Here is a 19,748-nt window from a genome sequence, read left to right as displayed (position 1 = left end):
AATTATGAACACTATGAAATTAGCACCCGTATGATAATTTGTAAGATGTGCTTTAAAAGTCTACAGCCTACTCAGTGTTTGAAATCACATGCCCACTTGTGCAGCTTCTTGTCACTAGGAGCAACTCTTTGTACTAAACTGTACTGTAACTGTAAATACAGCCCCAAGAATTCCACCCGTGTTAAAATGCTCATTTTTGAAGCAAAAAATAAACATGTTTACAGCCTGGTCTCAGAACCAGTTTTGATCTAAAATTTTTTTGAATGTATGTACACTGTACATTTGTTTCTATAACTCATCCCTTTTAATTATAATAAAGCCAAGAGTTTACATAATAAGGGGCATTGCTGATTTGACTCAACACCACTTCTACCTGTTTCTAAGTTGATCAAAAGTTCCACCGCATTTCATCGTTAAAACATCAAATGAGGGAATAACCTCAGGAAAGAATGGTGTACATGTCTCCATCAGAAATCCCCATGCTTGGCAATAAATTAATCTCAAGGAAAATGCTATTACTTTTTCCTCTATGGATTTAGATTACAATCACTTTAGACATTGTAGAAATAAACAAAAGATATGCCATTAGCTAAAATATAATCTGAGTGTGCACATCTCAGCTGCAGGAGACCAACATTAATCTGACTTGATAAAACAGTGTGAACGGTATGCAAGATGAACTCTACCTTTATGGGTTGATTCTAAAGGTTGAAGTCTGGATTTGTTTTTTTCTAAGCCATAAAACTGTCTTCATTGTAGATAGTGTGTCGGTGGCAAGTGAAAGAAAAACCTTTCAATTCTCTTTTGATTGAGAAGATTCGAAGGACGTTTGCAGACTTGATTGAGTACCTTTGAAGTCAACAAATCGGAATATAGTGAACACTCGAGTCTAGTATCGGCAATCAAGTTTTGTTTCCTTGAAAAAATACTTTTGAAACCACCTTTGACTTGGAAGAATTGATTTTGCAGCACGGGCGGGAGCATCTTTAGAGCAGCAACATCTGCTATCAAGATTTCTTTTGAATCGTGGTAAGTTTATTCCATAACACACCAATTACGATCTTTCTTGCTCTCATTCACAGCTGTGATTCAGAGCTGTGATTCAGAGTCGTCCAGGGTTAGGGTGTCGTGCACCATCACCCTGCTTCAAGTTTGTCATCATTAATGTTCGGCCTAAAAACATGTTGCTCTGCTTTGGCCTTTCTCAAGAGTCTCCTCCAACTTCTTTTTTAATGCTCTTCTGGCCTGTGGCCCAGGTCGCAGGAAGCATTGTCATGGTGCTGAAAGTGGAGGGGATACAGGGAGGAGGTGTGTGTGTATGTGTGTGTGTGTGTGTGTGTGTGTGTGTGTGTGTGTGTGTGTGTGTGTGTGTGTGTGTGTGTGTGTGTGTGTGTGTGAGTAGGGAGGAGGAAGAGGAGGGGGGGGCACATGACGCTGCAGCAGCGGCAGCTGGCGGCCCAGCTTGCAGGGGCCATCTCTTCACAAAGGAGTGCCTTCCCCCTGGGGCCAGTGATTTAGGACAGGGCTCTCTGGACAGGCCCCTGGAGAGGAGGAGAGAGGACACTGTCTTTGGAGGAACGCACCCTCCCACCTCCACCTCCCCTCCTTCTCCTTGTCTTGTCCTCTAAAGCTTCCCTGCTGGTTCCCGTGCCCCCCCCCCCCTCTCCCTCCCCCCCAGCACACTCCTGACACCCTCCCCTTTTCTCTGTGGCTAAGCTCCCTCATGGGACGAGTAGCCCGGCCTCTGGACTGGAAGCATTCCTGAGGTGTAGCGCGCTAATGCTAACTGGTCACAATAGGGGGTTACAACAGGTGCGTGTGGATCCTCTGTCCTCAAGCGGCAGCTGAGAGATAGGGACAGGGGGCTATTATGGCGCCATTATGCACCATTTCTCTACTGGTGGGCTGTTGGTCCTCTTTTCTCGAACAAAAACAAGGCTTTTTATGTGTAACCTGGTCTTGTACCCAACCCTGCTCCGACAAGCCTCTCTTTCATCCTCCTACCCCAGCTAGCACCTGCCACCCCTGGGCCCTCCAAACCTCTAAACCCACCCAACGGCCACTTACCCAAAGTCTGGTTTCATTTCAATCCAACCCCAAACAGCAAGAAAAACCTGAGCCCCACTTGTTTAAAACGCCCTCCACTTCATATCACAGCCATAGAAATTATCCAGGCAGCAACCTCTGTACACCCCACAGACCCCCCACACCCCCGCCCCCCTGCCCCTGTCCGTCTGAATTATGTTATGTCTGAAATGAGCAGTCATACAGCAGATTGTTTGGTGCAGCCACTTGATATAACTGGTGACAATGCCTCAAACAGAGCGAGTGTCCTGGGGGGATAGGCAGTATTTGGTTACTGCATCCCTGATCTCTCCCCATTGTGGTGGGCTTCGGGTCCCAGGGAAGGTTGAAAGGGGGTTTGGGGAGGGGGGGCAAGTGCGCATATGTGGGCCCACAACGCAGGTGCCTACATCTGTTCAATTCTGGGCAGATGCTCGTGGCTGTAGAGATAGAGAGGGCGAGTTAGGGAGAGAGAAAGAGAGGAGAGAGGGAGGGAGGGAAGGGGAGGTGCACTATCTCCATTTACTCTCATCTTTCAAACTTTGATTAAGACTGGATGGAACAAAATTGGAGTAGAGTTAGGAATACAAATGGAGAACCGCACTTCTTCTGGGGCTGAAAGTGACACAAGCCCGCCCTTGTTATTCTTTTACAAAAACACTAAATGAGTAAAGTTTAACTGTCTACATTTTTCAGGGGTGAATTTAAACCCTTTGATCCAATGAAAATGGTTAGCTGCAACATTCAGTTTTTTTTATTGGTTCATATTCTTCAGCTACGTAAAAACTATACAGAAAGGCAACATAAAGAAACATAACACAGTTGACCGCATCATCATATCAGATCCAAATGTGAGTCATGGACAGCTTTTGCATTAGCTTATCAAAATCACAGGAAAAAAGCTTTCTGTACAAGTAGGTCTAGTACAAGTACTCTGTGCTCTTCAGTGAGTGTTGGTGAGGTAGACTTCCACCCTGTCTTCTCTTATTATCATACTTGAGATTTAGCATCCATAGGACAAAACATAAGGGGGGCTGTGGGGGATAGATGGAGAATTGCACTTCTTCTGTGTCCAAAAGAGAAGTAAACCAATTTTTATTGTTTGGATTTCGGTCATTTGCTCTAGTGAAAAAGCTTTGCTAGGACATGCCATCAGGGATAGATGCTGGAATGCTTCAGCACTGACCCTCGGGCACATACAGCCCATGGCTTTGGAGAAAAACAAATATTTTTGGTGGCTACAATGTTGACTACAAAGTAAAAGCCATTTAAGAGCCAAACCATCAGTCTTTGCTAACGCTAACACAAATAATTCAGAATTTAAAAAAAGAATACATGGGTTAATGATTTTACTCAAACAAAACAAGCAATATAAATAGTGTCACCTTTGGTTCAGGGAAGCGGTATATGTGCTTTCACTTTCTCTCTTATCGTTCATTTCTGTGAGTAAGCCTCATTGGAACAATAGAGTGGCTTTTGGGCTGCAGCATTAAATCTGGGATATCGGGGCTGCTATTGTTTAGCTGGCACTCGTTTTATCTGGCTTAAGTACATTTTTGGTGGCGCGTATGTGAATTTACATGAAAACTATTTGGGCAAATAAAACCAATTTAACACTGAGGGTAATGTCATAATATTCGGTCAGAGTGCAATGGTCTGGGGTCAGCTGAGAAAATATCTACAGCTGAGTTTCAGAAACTCAAAACAATCAAGGCGGTTATATCAAATAAGCTGTGTACTTATCATATATGCTTCTCATTGACTTTGCTCGTGTACAGTTTATGAAACAGGTGACTACAGGTCAGAAACATGTGCTTGTTTTGGCAGCACAAGAGGGGATAAGGAATTTTATTGCTTTTTTTATTGTCATATGGTTTATTATGTTTGGTTTTATTTGATAGTGTTACAATTAAATTGCTCAAACAGATTAGTGTGCTCATAAAGTCATCTGCTTTATTTTCACATGTAATTATTAACTACTTCTGTATCTATAGGTCAATAAAATATCTCTCAGTCAACAGTGGGTAATCCTAATTTCCTATAAATCATATCAGCCTGGAAATAAATGACTTTAAAACAAGACTTCAAGTCTATACACACTAAAGACTATGAAGCTTTGAACTGAAATTCTAAGGATTTGATGAGTATTTAACATGTTTGTTAATATTAGTTTGCAATGTTAGTTTTGTGTGTTAACCTTTGACAGTGAGTACTTAACACAGAGTGAAGCTGCGGGATGATGGCAATGTAGTTTTTTTTTTATTGTGTGTTGTTTTTTTCTTGCAATAACTTAACTCAGGATCGTGAGTTATACGATCATGAGTTAGAGGTTTGTCGTCTCTGTTAACCGATGTCTGCATACTGTATTAGTACAACACCTGTCAACAAGGGACAATATTATTGGTGTCAGAAGCATTATGATCTCTGTTCGTAGTTTAAGTAGTATTTAAAATGTTCTCCCTAAAGAAAGATTTGGTAGGCTGTACATGTAAATACTCCCTCCCCACCTCTTTCTTTATTAGATTTAATTTTTGCTTGTTTGGTTATGTGCATTTTATGACATTAAAAAATGAGTTCTATGCACACAAATAAATTCACAATGCATTCTAAAGACGTCACTGTCTGGAATGATGATTGTGTATGGCCATTGCAATAAAGTGATTAAAAGAAATTAAATTCCAAATCACGTTGCAGCAGGCTTTGGATGTATTCAGGTTTTCGAGGGTCACAAAATAGCTCTAACGCAATCCATAATATACTGTAGCATTCTGGGCTCCCAGCGGTGCTCCTGTGATGACTAGCTAGCACCTGAATGCACTCGCAGCTCACGATTAGCTCTTAGAAGTCGTCAAATCCCTCATATCCATCTGTAAACGAAGGTGACCTACAGGGCAAAGAGATGGATTGCATCTGCTGTTTTACAATCCTGGATCCTGTCAGCTTTTATCTGACTCAGATGTAGGTTTGTGACAGTGTCAACAACGATATTTGCATTGACGTTTAGCAAACAGTCAGTATATGTCATATTTCAACCCCAACTTAAGAGGTCAGAGCCAAATCACTGTCAGATAGATTTGTTTAGAGATTTGAGGTTGGCTTTATTCAGGAGTATTCTTCCTCTGAGAACGGGGAAAGTCTAAAAAAAAGATGTTGAAGTCTGAGCAAATGTGGTGGACTGACCTATAATCCAAATCACCAGACTACTAGCATGGCTATAAACACACAAGTGTGTGTGTGTGTGTAAACATGCATAATATCAGCTTCAGTTCTTCTCTTGAACTTTACCAGAGCAATGAGACATGGTTCACCAAAGAGGTACTCCCTCATTTGGTGCTAAGACAACGATGGTGATGGAGACAACTGTCTGACATGTTGCTTTTCCAAAGATGATCAGGTGGGCTGAGATGTAGAGACTGAAGATTGAGCAACAGTGAAGTGTAGTTTTATCACGAATACATTGCTCCATAAGACAGATCATGATCATGTTTTTTGTTTACCTTAGTTTCTCTGTAGAGTCAACCTGAGAGGAGAGACTCTCAGTTTGGATTAATTGTTTTATATGACCAGTAGGACCAAGTTTTACAGCTGTTGGTGTGAGATGATCTCAAATGATGATCTTTTCTATACTTCTTAAAGATCCCAGAAGAGGCAAAATGATTATTCTTACCCATCAAACAATTCATAAAGACATCTTGCTCTGTACATGGAAGTATTTAAGTTTTTTGAAAATGTTCTCTTGGTATCTCTCAAAAATTAAAAATAACTGGGCCTTTTCATTTTTTTGTACTAACTGTACAGGCTGATATCATAACCCTTTTGTTTTTACATTTAAGAATACATTTCAATATATGTGTAAGGTATGTATCGGTCATAGGCTTTTAATGACCTTATCATTTACACCCTTAACAGTATAATAATAAGTATTTAAAAAACTTTTTTTTTTGGTTGGGCATAGTATCAGTTGTGGAAATATCGATTGTATTCATAGGGACCCGCAAATGTTGTGGTGCGTCACCCGGGGGTGCGCGCAGATGTGTTTTCATAAACATTGGCACGCGACTTGCCACGTACAGCTCTCTTAATCACCCCCCCCCCCCCCCCCAACACACACACACACACACACACACACACACCATCCCTCCCTTTACGCACACACTTCTAACGAGCACACACACACACACACACACACACACACACACACACACACACACACCCTGGCAGGCGCGTCTCTGGGCCCCCCACGTAATTACCGCGGCACTCTTCCCATAAACTTAAGCTCAGCACGTCTCCAGTAACAGCAACGTATGCAAATGAGACAGAAGCCCGGACCGGGAGCCTCGATTAGCCGTGGGAAACTTTGGGGAGCCTCGTGAAGCCCTGGAGAGCCCTGGGGATCCACGGATATGGCCTACGTGGCCCCCTTTGCCAGCAGCTGGCCACAGTAATCTGATCCGGACACAAAGGAGCCTGTTGATCTCTACGTTTCAGCAGGTAAAACACGAGGACCAGATGAGGAATCAAAGTCCAATTCCTCGTATTAAATTATGGGACTCGAAATATAAAGAACTTTATGATAACACTCACGGGGCGATTAAGATAAGAGTAATTACACCAAGTTCTACAGTTTCATTTCCCAATGATTAAGCACAAATTAACTTACTTGTGTGTATATTTAACACCCCATGTGAATATTACGGTGTGTAAATCACTATTGACTCGGATAAAGGTGTGCATAAAAGCATCTCCTGAGAAAGTGCTGATTCAAAAACTCCCGTTTCCTCCAGCTTTTTACATCTAGCCTCTCTGAAACACCCTCCCATCCCTCCCCCTCCTCCTCCCCCCTCTCATCTCCATCCCTCCCTGGCACTGTCGCCGCTAATGCCTTGCTCCTCCTGCTGCAACATCATTAAGGGATTGGAACCACAAACCCCATGGCACCATTCCCCTGGCTCCTCTCACTGCGTCCACACTCTTGTTGTGGGAGCTTTCACTGAGGGTGATGATGCGTCAATATTTGCTACACTGATGAGGTATCAGTTTAAGAAAAATCAATTGATGATCACACAGCAGCCCCCCCTCTCTCTCCCCCCTCCCTCCCCCCTCCCTTTCCTCGATCGCCGCTTCATATGATCGATATCGTGTGATGCGCGCCGTGTTTACGTTCCCACGAGTGACCATGTGGTGTCTCCTCTTTTGGGACTCAAAAAGGAAAAAAAAAAACTCCTTGCTACCCCCTCGCCATATGGCCCCGGATGGCCCATACCGTTACAGGGCCTTTAACATGCTTCCAGTTGAGTGTAGACGGAGCCGGTGGACAGAGGCTCATAGAGACGTGCGCTTCAGGCCGGAGGAGGAGAGGAGGGAGGGAAGCAGGGAAATAAACGTCGTTTTCTGGATGTGGAGAAGGGGGGGTTAGTGGCAGATGGCTTGTAAGGGTCTGTCCGCGTCTGAAGGCGTGTCGTGGTCCTTCACTGAAGACCCCCTTCCTCCCTCCCTCCTGCATTCACAATCAATGGAAATTAAAGCGCACAGAATGGATGAATAGTCAGACCCCGAGTCACCCTTTTTTGTTTGGCGCAGCTACTGGTGGGCAGGAGTTAAACTACAGAAGCCCCCTACAGTAGCACTTTGGTTAAACAGTCAGAGCTCAGCTTGCATGCATCTTGGCCAATGGGGAAGGGAAGCTCAAAGTATACTGTGGAGACAACTGAGTCCAAACAGGGCAGGGTATTAGTTTGACAGATTCAGCTTCTGGTGGAGTTTTTATTAATTCTCAAATCATTTACTTTTCCTATACTCTAGTTCGGTTAATTTGCTGCAGTGTTCAGGTTTAGGTTCAATTAAAACATTTTTAGATTTCTGTGTTATAAACAAACTGCAAAGACTATTGATAATATTTGATTGTACTGTGTTCCCGAGGGCAAAAAGTTAACAAAGTAGCCCGTTCCTATAGCCCATGAAGAGGTCTGTATTTAATGAGGACGACCTTAAAATCAGTCCCTAATTTTACAGAAAGCCGTACAGAGCAGCTAATTGGAGATTTATGAGCTCTGTGTTCCAGTTAACAGAGTTTGAATGAGCAGAGGTATCTTAGTTGATTCCCTCCCTTGAAGCCCATAAGGGGTGAAAAAGGGGAACGCTTTCTGGGGCACAGGCACATGGCAGGGCCATAAGGGTTAGGTAAAACATCATCATCCTACATTTAAGCAATCATAACAAAAAAATGTAAACCTAAAAACTCCCTATTACTCATTAACACAACAAAGAAACACGTGTTCTTCACTGTTGCCAGTTTCCATATGTATTTTTATTTAGTGACATTAAACTTGTGGGTTAGACCATTGAATTTATCTGTTAGGCCAGTAATGTCGGGCTGGGTATATAGTAGCTATGCTGGGACCTGCACAAAGTCGGGACGCTAAAGAAAGCATTTGACCCCATGAGTAACCTGTAAGCAAACTTTTTCAGTAAGCCAGGCAGAGGAGGTGAATGTTAGCCAGGAGGCCAACGCCACCGATCCAACAAGCGTGTAATGACGTTATTTAATGATATATGGAGGGCCCATTTTTGTGGGTGGGCCGGCTTGAAGCCAGCATGGTTGTACGTGGTAATCCAGTCTGCTTTGAAAATAGGTGTGCATCTTTTTGATCTAGAAAAGGTCCTTCTTTGGCTATGTTTTTGAGGTTTTTTTACTCCATTATCTGTGCGGGACTTGAAGCTTGAATCTGAAAATAAAATAACACAAAATCTTGTGATCCCAGAATTAACATAGTTTGTTAATTTCCCCATTGAACAGGATTGCCCATGTTTAAGGCTGGTTTGTAGGATCTGAGGACGCGGTTAATTATTGCTAATCCATTTTTTTAATTGCCGGTATGGAGTTGGTTACGAGATTCATAGCTACTATTTATTATGATTTGTATTACTTTGTATACATTTTGCTTTCTAATGGTGTCACAATTGGCAGCATGTGGATTAAAACTGTTAAAGGGCATTATAGTTGCAAAGGACTCCCTTACAACTTTTCAGGGCTAAAACAAATGATATGGAAAAGGTTAAGTGGAAATGCTCTTCAAACTAAGAGTGGATCTGCACAAAATGACATTCCACCATTGCAATAGAAAGGCCTAAGAAATAAAAAAATAAATCTATCACTGTATATGACTGTCAATCCTATACATGGAGCTAGAGAGGTAAAACATTATGCCGATAACAATTCACAAATACATCCAGACATACTTTACATGAATTGGTCGATTAAATGAATTATTAAGCTCCAATTCAAAATATCCAATGGTGGCCAATTTCCTTTAGCATCACACTCAACGAGGCAGGAAGCTCAAATGGTGTTACCATGTCGTTCTGCTGTCATACCTAAATGAATAGACTGACAATAAGGCTGATTTATATTAAGTTATGCAACCCCTGCTGTGAGCTATGGTACAGTAAATAAGCGAGTAACTCACACATTTCCTGTTGCAATATAGTATTATGGTAATTATTTTGTTAGTGTTGTTGTATTATTGCTGTTAATATATCAAGTTGTATGGTTCATTGTCTAATGCCACTTTGTATTTTCAGTTGCTGATCCATCATCAAGAAATTACATTTGAGAGCTGTTTTTTCACACATGCACAAAACCACTGACAGTTTCCAGGTAAAGTTGTGTTTGTGAACCTGCTGCTGGTAAAAGTCAAGAAAATTCCCAAGCAGAAGGCAGGGGAGTTATGTCTTTTTCAAGGGACCAGAGCGTGAAGAGGTGCTATCTTGGTGTTTGTAATATAGCCGCCTCATACTCTTTTCTGCTCACCAGGTCATTGTAGTGTTGTGCTGTGTATCTTTGTCCGCCATCTTGGATTTTGGCAGCATCTTTTTAACGTTGGGTCTTACCTCATGAGACTCCCTATCTGCTCTCTGACAGGGAACTCTTCACGCTATGAGGGGCATATGCAACTCGTGAAGATTTTGGCGGCAGAGTGTTTAGAAATTTAGAGTGCATTTGTGAAAACAGCTTTAGATTCCCTTTAATATGTAAAAGTCTATAAAACAGCAGTCAGCATTTGAGAATCCTACCCTTAATGTGAAGTCAGAGGCAAATGGTAACCACATGAATAGAGGTTTAGCCAAAATTAAACAATCTCAGATATAACAGGTTATATTTGTACATTTAGGGATGTAAGTGGCAAGGATCGAATAAAAAAGTAAAGTAGCCTATACAGCATAGAAGAGTATAAAACATGCTGGGATTTGTCATACAACATGGATTTTGTTGAAGCTGTAATTCATTTCCAACTAAAGACTTAAGAGTGTTCTGCTTTCTCCAGGAGAATATAAAATTGATTCTCTTTGTTTTTATTGGAGGTTAATTGTGATGGTCACAGTTCAGCTGGCGTTTGGTTTGGAAAAATAGAGAGGTGAAGAAAGGAGAGATGGACAGGTTTATTAATGGAGGAGGGCTTCGTTTGTGGATTCCATTGATTAGGAGGTAATAAGTAACTACAAACACATCAACAATGTCACGTGACTTCAGAAGGGGACGAGAAAAGGGAAAGCAGGGGCATTTAGTTTGAAGGGGGGTGTTTAGAGCAGGTGAGGAAACCGAAAAGATGCGCACAAAAAAAAACAAAAAAACGCTGCATCAGCTGCAATGTGCATATCTGAACAGTGACGCAATTCACGTGCCCGGTATAGGGGTCCTATCCCGCGCGTGAAAGCTGGCTACCGGCTCCTATTATACAGCAAAAAAAAATCACACTTCTAATGAACGACCTAATTAAGAAACAACCCCCACCCATTGCTCCTTATTCTTACTCGCGCGCACACATGCACGTGCACATTACACCCTACACAACGAGCCAACTAATTGTTTATTCTCCTCGTGCACAGGAATTGTTTTCAGTGTTTAAAGAAGAGAAGAAGAAAATGTCAATACATTCGACGTATGCCCGATTATTTAGATGTGGGTTAGGGTTAGGGTTAGTTAACCCAAGTGTGAAAAGTGTGTCTGTGTGATAGTGTGTGTGTGTGTGTGTGTGTGTGTGTGTGTGTGTGTGTGTAGGGGAGAGAGTTTTGTGTGTGACGTGTGGGCGCGCTCTCAAGAGAGGCGCGCGCATGCTGTTATTGAGGGGAGAGCAGGTGCTGGCTGAATTACCATACAGCTGAGGAGGGGGGGAGAGAGGAGAGCGAGAGAGAGCAAACTTATTCCTCCAGTTTACACACAATAACAAAAGTTCCCCCTCATGTTGGCCACGCGAGCGACTCCGGTGCGCGCGCAACCCCCTGTATACACACAATCTATACACATGCACACACAACTTCTTTTTTTTTTTTTTTCCACCTCTCCCTTTTTTTAATCTCAGCCAAGGGAATGATTAGAAGAAGGGGGTAAGCAAAATGGGAAAAGCAGGAGTTCAGCCCCTCCATTCGTTTACCTCTCCACACACAGCTCTGCCAAGGAATGTTTTCTTTAGTCTTTTGAGACGATTCAAAAGCATCAAATACTTCCCACAACCAGAAATACCAAAATGTGGAGGGTGTGCATGCAGGAAAGAATGGAAAAGGAAGAAGAGAAAAAGAAGTGGGAGGAGGAGAAGGAGGGGTGTAAACAATCAACTGATTCAGACTTTGAAACCCAAACATTTTCTCAACTCTTGTTTTCCATTTTTTCAGAACTTTTGCATCAACTTAACTTTGATTTTGATGTCTTTTTTTGTTGTTGTCTTTTTAGATGTTTTTTTTTCTGGGGGGGGGGGGGGGGGGGGTATTAAACCCAAAGACACAGTAAAGACAAAGAGGTTTGTCCACTGAGGCAACAGCTGGAGGGATCAATTGAACCACATGTCATTTACATCCTGTCAGAAGGAAATCTGGTATTGGTAGGTTTTTCAATCCCAACACATCGTGTTGCAATGTATTGGGATTAGACTTTCCTAATTCGTCTGAAACTAAACTTTTTCAGGAAACAACTGGAATTGTTAAAAATAGCTAGAAAAGTCAATTAAAATACAAAACATGTTCTGGTTTTTTTTCATTTGGAGAAGTTCCAGAATTAAAACGCCATTTCTGAAAGATTCTACTTTAAAAAAAAAAAAAAAAAAAAACATCTTAAAACCTTAAGAATCTCTCTTTTCCTCAACAGGTTATCAGTTAGTCTCAACCTCCTCCTTCAGCAGCCACACGGTTTCTTTTTCCACTTCTTCTTCGGTCGAAATACTTTCACACGTCTCCATTTTGGCCTCAGATATTAACGCTGTATGTGCTGCACTGTTGCAGGGGTAAAAAAAAAAAAAAGAAAAAAAAAAAGGGAGGCTGTTGGGGTCCTTGCATGAGATCCCATTGTGGCCAGATTGGGAGGTGAAGTCGGTGAGGAGGAGGAGGAGGGGGTCATTTGCATATTATTACCATAGCATGTGTCAGGCCGTATATAACAGACTGCAGGCGGCCTTGGCTTGAGACAGACGCACAGTTCACAGTGAGAAAAGACATAGGGAGGAAGAAGGAAGCATGTTGGATCAGTGACAAATCCGTCCTTGGGTTAGACCAAGACCTTCAAACAAAAACAACTTCCTTAAATTTGTCACTTTTATACACAAAAACAGAACAGAAACAAGGAACCATCTTTTTCACTTTACGCATTGGATTATAACGGAACTGGAGGACTTCTCTGCTTTTCTAATCCAACAACACGATCTCGCACAAGTTCACACATCTTGTGTTTCAATTTTTTTTTTCATTCTTAAGGTCTGGGATTTATCCTTTTTGCTCCACGGGACATGAATGAGAGCAGCGTGGCTGACAGCGGTTGCAGTTGATGAGAAAAGCTCGTGAGCGGACAGAAACGTGCTCAATGCATCTCCATCAGAGGAATTGAACCGGAGGAGGCACCCTGAGGACACGCCGAGCCCCGAGACTTTTATTTCTATTTATTTATTATTTATTATGTATTTATTAAATATGGGGCGCCCAATCCTGCTGACTCTCACCGTCATGTCCATGCTGCTGTGCCAGGTAAGACACTGAACCTCTATTTCTTCCAAACAATGAACCATCACCCCCCCCACCCCCCCTCTCCATCTCCTCATTCATACACAAGCAGCACTAGTTCATGATAAGTTGCTTTTTCTTCCGCAGGGGTTTTGTTCGGGAGTGTTTGAGCTGAAGCTGCAGGAGTTCCTAAACAAGAAGGGAGTACAAGGAAATAAAAACTGCTGTAAGGGAGGCCGCCTAACTTCATCTTTTCAGCAGCAGTGCGAGTGTCAAACCTTCTTCAGGATCTGTCTCAAGCACTACCAGCCCAACGCCTCCCCGGAGCCACCCTGCACATACGGCGGAGCTGTGACGCCCGTGCTCGGCTCCAACTCGTTTCAGGTCCCTGATGTCATCCCGGAGAACTCATTCGCAAACCCCATCAGGATTAACTTCGGCTTCACGTGGCCAGTAAGTACAGCCATTCATGCATGTTTCACTACAGTGTAGGGGTTGAATGAATCAGTATCGCGCCTTTTTGGGGGAAAATCCGTGCGTAAAACGCGCTGATGGCAAGATTTCTGACCACATTTTTTTTTTTTAAACTGGGGACGCACAAAGTTTTCCAGGAGTTTAGTTTCACCGGATCAGGTTGTAGGCAGTTTGCTCTCAGAACAGCGGCTGTATGGCACAATCGCCTCTGGCCTCTGCTTGATGTTATCGTCACACACACTCCGCTAGCCACCTGTCTCACGAAGCCATTTGTGTTCCCAGGGGACCTTCTCGCTGATCATTGAGGCGTTACACACCGACTCCAAAGACGACCTCTCCACAGGTAGGAGAGAAACACCCTCCGCTCTTTAATATTTCACACTTTGTCTCACACTTTCCCATTCTTTAACCCCCTCTTTCCTCTCTCCCACATGTGCACTTTTAGAGAACCCAGACCGCGTCATCAGCACCATGATCACACAGAGGCATCTGACTGTGGGAGACGTCTGGTCCCAGGACCTTCACACCGGCGGAAAGACGGAGCTCAAGTACTCATACCGGTTCGTGTGCGATGAGCATTACTACGGGGACGGCTGCTCGGTGTTCTGCCGGCCCAGAGACGACGCGTTTGGACACTTCACCTGCGGAGAGCGCGGAGAGATTGTGTGCGACGCCGGGTGGAAGGGACAGTACTGTACTGAACGTAAGTGACTAAAGTTAAGATATCACGCTTAAAGTGTTTGAAAAGTGTGTGTGACTCTCTGGACACTGAAGGAAGAACTTATCTTGAAATATGTTTTAGGACACTCCAAAACTTTCCCATATGATATAGAGACTGTGATTCTTAAACTTGTCATGAACAGATCATTCATAACTATTTAAGTAACTGAAAGTATATAAAGTTAATTTCTGTGCAGGGCCTGTAATCAGATCCCCTGAGTGCCGTTAGAAGGCAACTTGTGCGTAAACACCACTCGCCGACCCCTCCTTCTCCCCTCACACGCACACACACACACGACCACTTGATTTATTCTAAGGAAAGTTTTTGGGAATAATCTCACGCGTGCCATAAATTTACATGCTACCTTCCGATTCGTTACTCTCGGAGTGGGCCGGGCGCTGATTGGCCGAGGCGGGGGAGGTATTGTTTGAAGTGGGCAGCTGCCGGCAGAGAGGAGACAATGGAGCAGCTGTCGCGCACTGGCAACACACTCGCCAGCTGTCCACTCTTATCTGCCCCAATCCGAGACATTAAGGGGAGTGTGTGAGTGTGTGTGCGCACGGAATGAATAAAAGAGTTTTGACCCGCAGCGAAGAAGAAAAAAAAAAAAAAAAAAAAGAGGGTGGTGGGGCGGGTTGAGGGGGCCTATGTGTGTGAGTGTGTACCCTCACATTCACACACTCCCTCCTTTGTCTCAGGACTATGTTAAGCAGAAAATTCTTCCATGGTGATAAGGAGATTGAGTTTAAGGTAACAGCTAATGGGTTTAGGAGCCCCTCCTTGCTCTTATTTTAATGACTTCATTGGGATTTAGGTGACAAGTTTTACCTGAAGGAGAAAAACACAACATGAACCTGTATTTGAGTCTTTTTTGTAGTTTAAAGTCACTAAAAAGTGTTTTTTCTTTTCCCTCTACAGCTATTTGCCTACCAGGCTGTGACGAGGAACACGGCTTCTGTGAGAAACCTGGAGAGTGCAAGTGAGTTTTCCAACAGCATTCTGTGGCATCAATTAATTAGTGGAACACATGAAGTAATGTGAGTGGACTGACCGGTGTTTCCCTCCCAATTGGACAACAACAGGTGCAGAGTGGGTTTCAAGGGCCGCTACTGCGACGAGTGCATTCGCTACCCGGGATGCCTGCACGGGACCTGCCAGCAGCCCTGGCAGTGCAACTGTCAGGAGGGCTGGGGGGGACTCTTCTGCAACCAAGGTGAGGAGAGAGTTTGGTGAGAGTCGGCATGTAGTGTGTGATGATGAGTGACAGAATGGAAGGAAATCCAGAAAGCACTGATGGGTTAATACATTTGGTTTGAAAGCTGTCTAGGTGTTAAGGTTGAAACATATGTCAGGCTAAAAAGTGAAAGTCCATGAAAGTTTAGGTGATATAAAACTCTGGAACAAAAAGATTTTTGATCAATGTATCGACAGAAATCCAGTGTTAACTCAGGAGAATAGCTGAAGTGTATTTCTATTCAAGAATATAAAAATATATATATATATATATATATATATATATACATAAAACAAACCTTTTCAGGCAAAATCTGTGCTTCTGGGTTATCTAGAATTCAAAGTGCACAAACAATGCTAACTGGCAAGACTAAAAAAAAAAAAAAAGGGGGGGGCAGAAAAAGAGTACTTGATGTGGTGTTTTTGTTTGGCACAGGATCTCTTTCTGTGTTCGAGACTTTCATTTTTTGGAAGTCTAATGTGTTTTTGAGGCCAAGTTTTGCAAAGTTTGTAGAAATAACTTTTAAATTCTCTGGTCCTTCATAATAATAAAAAATGGTGCAGTAAAGTTTAAAAGTTTGAAAAGAGACAAAGATGACAGAACTACTTAAGAAAACACCAACATAAAAAATGGCTGGCAAAGAGGCGACAACATAGCAGCAGTTGTCAGAAGATGAACAGTTATGGCAGGAGGCTGTGCCGGGTTTCAGGAAGCAAACAAAACCTGGAAACAGAGAGAAAGAGTCAAGTGTGCCTGAGGACAAAAAAGATGTTCTGTCACTGCTGCTGTTGTTCCAACATGTGTTGTGCTGTGGCTAATCCACATGTGCTGCTGTGTCTCTCCAGATCTCAACTACTGCACTCACCACAAGCCCTGCATGAATGGAGCCACTTGTAGCAACACTGGCCAGGGCAGCTACACCTGTTCTTGCAAGCCCGGCTTCACAGGGTCCAGCTGTGAGATCCAGGTCAATGAATGTGCTGGAAACCCGTGTCGCAACGGAGGAAGCTGCACTGTAAGTTCTTTTTTTTTTTTTTTTTTTTTGCTGCACTCGGATTTAACTGGCAAGAAGATGGTAGCAGCTGCAGTTTGCAAGACAGATCTTGATGCTCAGTCTGTTCTATTTATTCCTCTGACAGGATTTGGAAAACACATATACCTGCACTTGCCCCCACGGTTTCTATGGCAACAACTGCGAGCTGAGTGCCATGACGTGTGCTGATGGGCCCTGCTCCAACGGCGGCCGCTGTGCTGACAACCCAGACGGAGGATACTTCTGCCAGTGCTCCACGGGGTACGCAGGGTTCAACTGCGAAAAGAAGATTGACCACTGCACCTCGGCTCCATGCTCCAACGGTAAGAGTGACCGGCTGAATGGGTGGTGTAATCCTAAACCATATCTTATATATACTCCTTGAGATTTCTTTAAATAATCCGGGACAATCAATAATATCTCTTCTTATCTCTTTTCTCAGGTGCCCGTTGTGTTGATCTCGTCAACTCGTACCTGTGTCAGTGTCCTGATGGTTTCACTGGCATGAATTGCGACCTGACAGGTGAAGAGTGTTCATTATACCCTTGCCAAAACGGTGGAACATGCCAGGAAGGTCCCAGCGGCTACACCTGTACCTGCCCACCAGGATACACGGGCCGCAACTGCAGCTCACCCATCAGCCGCTGTGAACACAATCCATGCCACAACGGCGCCACCTGCCATGAACGAAACAACCGTTACGTCTGTGCCTGTGTTCCCGGTTACGGCGGCAGAAACTGTCAATTCTTGCTCCCGGAGCATGCTGCCATCCGTGGGTCCGAGGTGCCCTGGATGGCCGTGGGGTCCGGCGTGGCCCTGGTGCTACTGCTGCTGGCAGGCTGCGCAGTACTTGTAGGATTTTTCAGATCGAAAGCCCAGCGTGGAGGTCCAGTAGAAACAGTCGGCGAGGTAGAGACAATAAATAACCTAACAAACAATTGTCACCGCAGTGACAGGGACCTGGCGGTCAGCATGTTGCCGACACCAGGTGTCAAAAATATCAACAAGAAGATGGACTTCTGCAGCGCTGACCCCGATGAAGGGTCTTCACCAGGGAGAAGCAGCTACAAGAGCCGGCATCAACCTGCAGACTATAACCTCGTACAAGAGGTCAACTATGAGCAGGCGGCTAAAGAGGCCATGCTGGAGGCGGCATGCGAGGACAAGTGCCAATCCCAATCCCTGGACTCGTTTGAGTTTGAGGAGAAACGCAGCAAACGTTTAAAAAGGTACACACTTACAAGAGACCATTGAAAAAAAATCTCAAAAGTGTAAACAATAGTAATGTCAGAATGATGAAACTAACAAGGTTCTTCTTCTCTCCTGAAGTGATGCATCAGAAAAGAAAGCCCCAGAAATGTCTGCATGTGCGGACACCAAGTACAAATCTGTGTTTGTGATGTCAGAGGAAAAAGACGAATGTATAATTGCAACTGAGGTGAGTTTTAAACCTTGTTGTTAAGGTGGACTTCTGTCTGTGGTTGTTTGGCAAACAAAGTAATGTTTTTTGTCTTCTTGTCTCTCTAGGTGTAACGAGCCACCAGTGGGCTGCCCGTTGCTCTTTTGCTCTATGGGAGAGTTTTTATACTCCTTCAGATGCTGCTCTAAACCCTAGGGGGAGGTGTCCCGCCTTGAGACTGCTGCTGATACTGAGACGTTTAACTGATATTCAGAGTGAGCTGGTTCTCTACTGGAAACTAAGCGCAGGCAGCGGCGGCCTGTGGGATAAGAACTGGCGGGGTATAAAATAAATAAAAAGTTTACGGTTGAAAGTAAACTGCCACTTAGCTTTCTGTTCTGCCTTTTATCGGGGAGTGGGGGTACAAAAAAATTAAATATAAAATGGACATTGTTTCGTGGTGAAAGCGTGCGATGCCACGATTTTTTTGTTTTTTGCAACATTTGCACCCAGGCCTTTTCTCTAACCCACACGCCGTTGCTGAGCGCAGGAACTGCATCAAACGGTGGATGTTTGGCCATACTGGCCTGTTCTTCATGAGGCTGTTCACATGGGCTGTGCACCCATCACCTGTGAAGACTGTATGTATACTTGATCACTGTGTTAACTGAAGTGCGTTTTCTTCCCTAAGCCCTCCAAACCATTTATGACATAGTATTGTTCATTTTTTTTCATTTCTTTTCGGGATATGAAAACTTTTGTCTTAATTAAAATAAAAAATGTTGCTTTTTGATACAGATTGTCCTTTTGTAAAATAAAAGAAAAAAATCAAGAAAATGTTTTAAAATTATGATTTAATTTAAGTTAATTTAAGGATTTTGTGTTATTTTTATTTTGTATTATATATTTGTGATGTTTGTGTTATGATTATTTAAGTTGCTTTTTTTAATGATGATATTTGCAAAGGCACTTCAGGTCAATGGGACTTTTTTTAAGAAAATGTTATTTAAGAGGGATTGTACTGTACAAATTGTTATGTTACCGTCTCCTTTGCCGTTTTTGAATGAAGGAATTAGCCAAGACTATTTTTCCAAATAAATATTGCTAAACATGACATTTTGTTTGTGTTCAACTTTTTTTTAAATGTTATTTCCATCTGCGAGCGCTGTGAAAGACTCTTCATCAGGGGTCTGTGAGCAAAGTTAATCAGTAACATCTGTTGTCTTCTCCTGGCGACACCATAGTGGGCTTTTTCTATGCCCACACTGTTGGCTACTGCCAGAAGTTGAAAGTGTCTCCCTGGAGACTGGAGAGGGGGCCTATTCATAAATAACAATGTCCCTACGCTAGATTTACCACTCCTATTTCTCCTCCTAAAGAGCATGTCAGGTAATTCATGGCTCTAAAACTCAGATCAATGAAGAGAACCCCTCCTGGACGCCCAACACTACTTTCTACTCTTCCTGTATCCTCAAAAAAATAACCCTGGGGCTTTATTTCTCATTCATTTCTGCAGCTTCTCCTGTAGAGTTTTTTGGTAAACATGCAAGAAACAAAAAAGGATATGCAAGTCTACATTTAGATTTGTTTTTCCGCCTCTTTAAATTCCTCTCAGCTTTCTGTCATTACTGCCCCACAAAGACACTGATTGTATTTAGACACAAATAACTGTAAATCATTAGCCCGGTAGAGGTGGCCTCCGGAGGGGTTTATCACCCCGTGGCATTATGGGAACAGACTTCAGCACACAATGATGGAATTGACAATGGGGCACACAAAAGGCCACCCTTGGGAGAGGCTGCGTGTCCCTCGGCATGCTGGGAGAAAGAGAGTAACAGGA

The 19,748-nt window shown here is 43.2% G+C and overlaps 1 protein-coding gene across 1 annotated transcript; it reads left to right on the top strand.

The window, feature by feature from the left end:
* Window positions 1-760: 760 nt before the first annotated feature.
* dla (deltaA) lies at window positions 761-19,022 on the top strand. Its single transcript, XM_061049205.1, has 12 exons — window positions 761-1,029; window positions 12,805-13,071; window positions 13,195-13,500; window positions 13,804-13,864; window positions 13,967-14,224; window positions 15,161-15,221; window positions 15,325-15,455; window positions 16,322-16,491; window positions 16,616-16,832; window positions 16,952-17,738; window positions 17,839-17,947; window positions 18,037-19,022. Exons 2-12 carry the CDS (start codon window positions 13,003-13,005, stop codon window positions 18,040-18,042), a joined length of 2,175 nt encoding a protein of 724 aa, XP_060905188.1. The 5' UTR covers window positions 761-1,029; window positions 12,805-13,002; the 3' UTR covers window positions 18,043-19,022.
* Window positions 19,023-19,748: the final 726 nt, after the last annotated feature.

Source organism: Labrus mixtus, chromosome 2 (genome assembly GCF_963584025.1).
Source record: "Labrus mixtus chromosome 2, fLabMix1.1, whole genome shotgun sequence".
NCBI classification, from domain to species: domain Eukaryota; kingdom Metazoa; phylum Chordata; class Actinopteri; order Labriformes; family Labridae; genus Labrus; species Labrus mixtus.
This window is presented reverse-complemented; position numbering and strand designations above follow the sequence as displayed.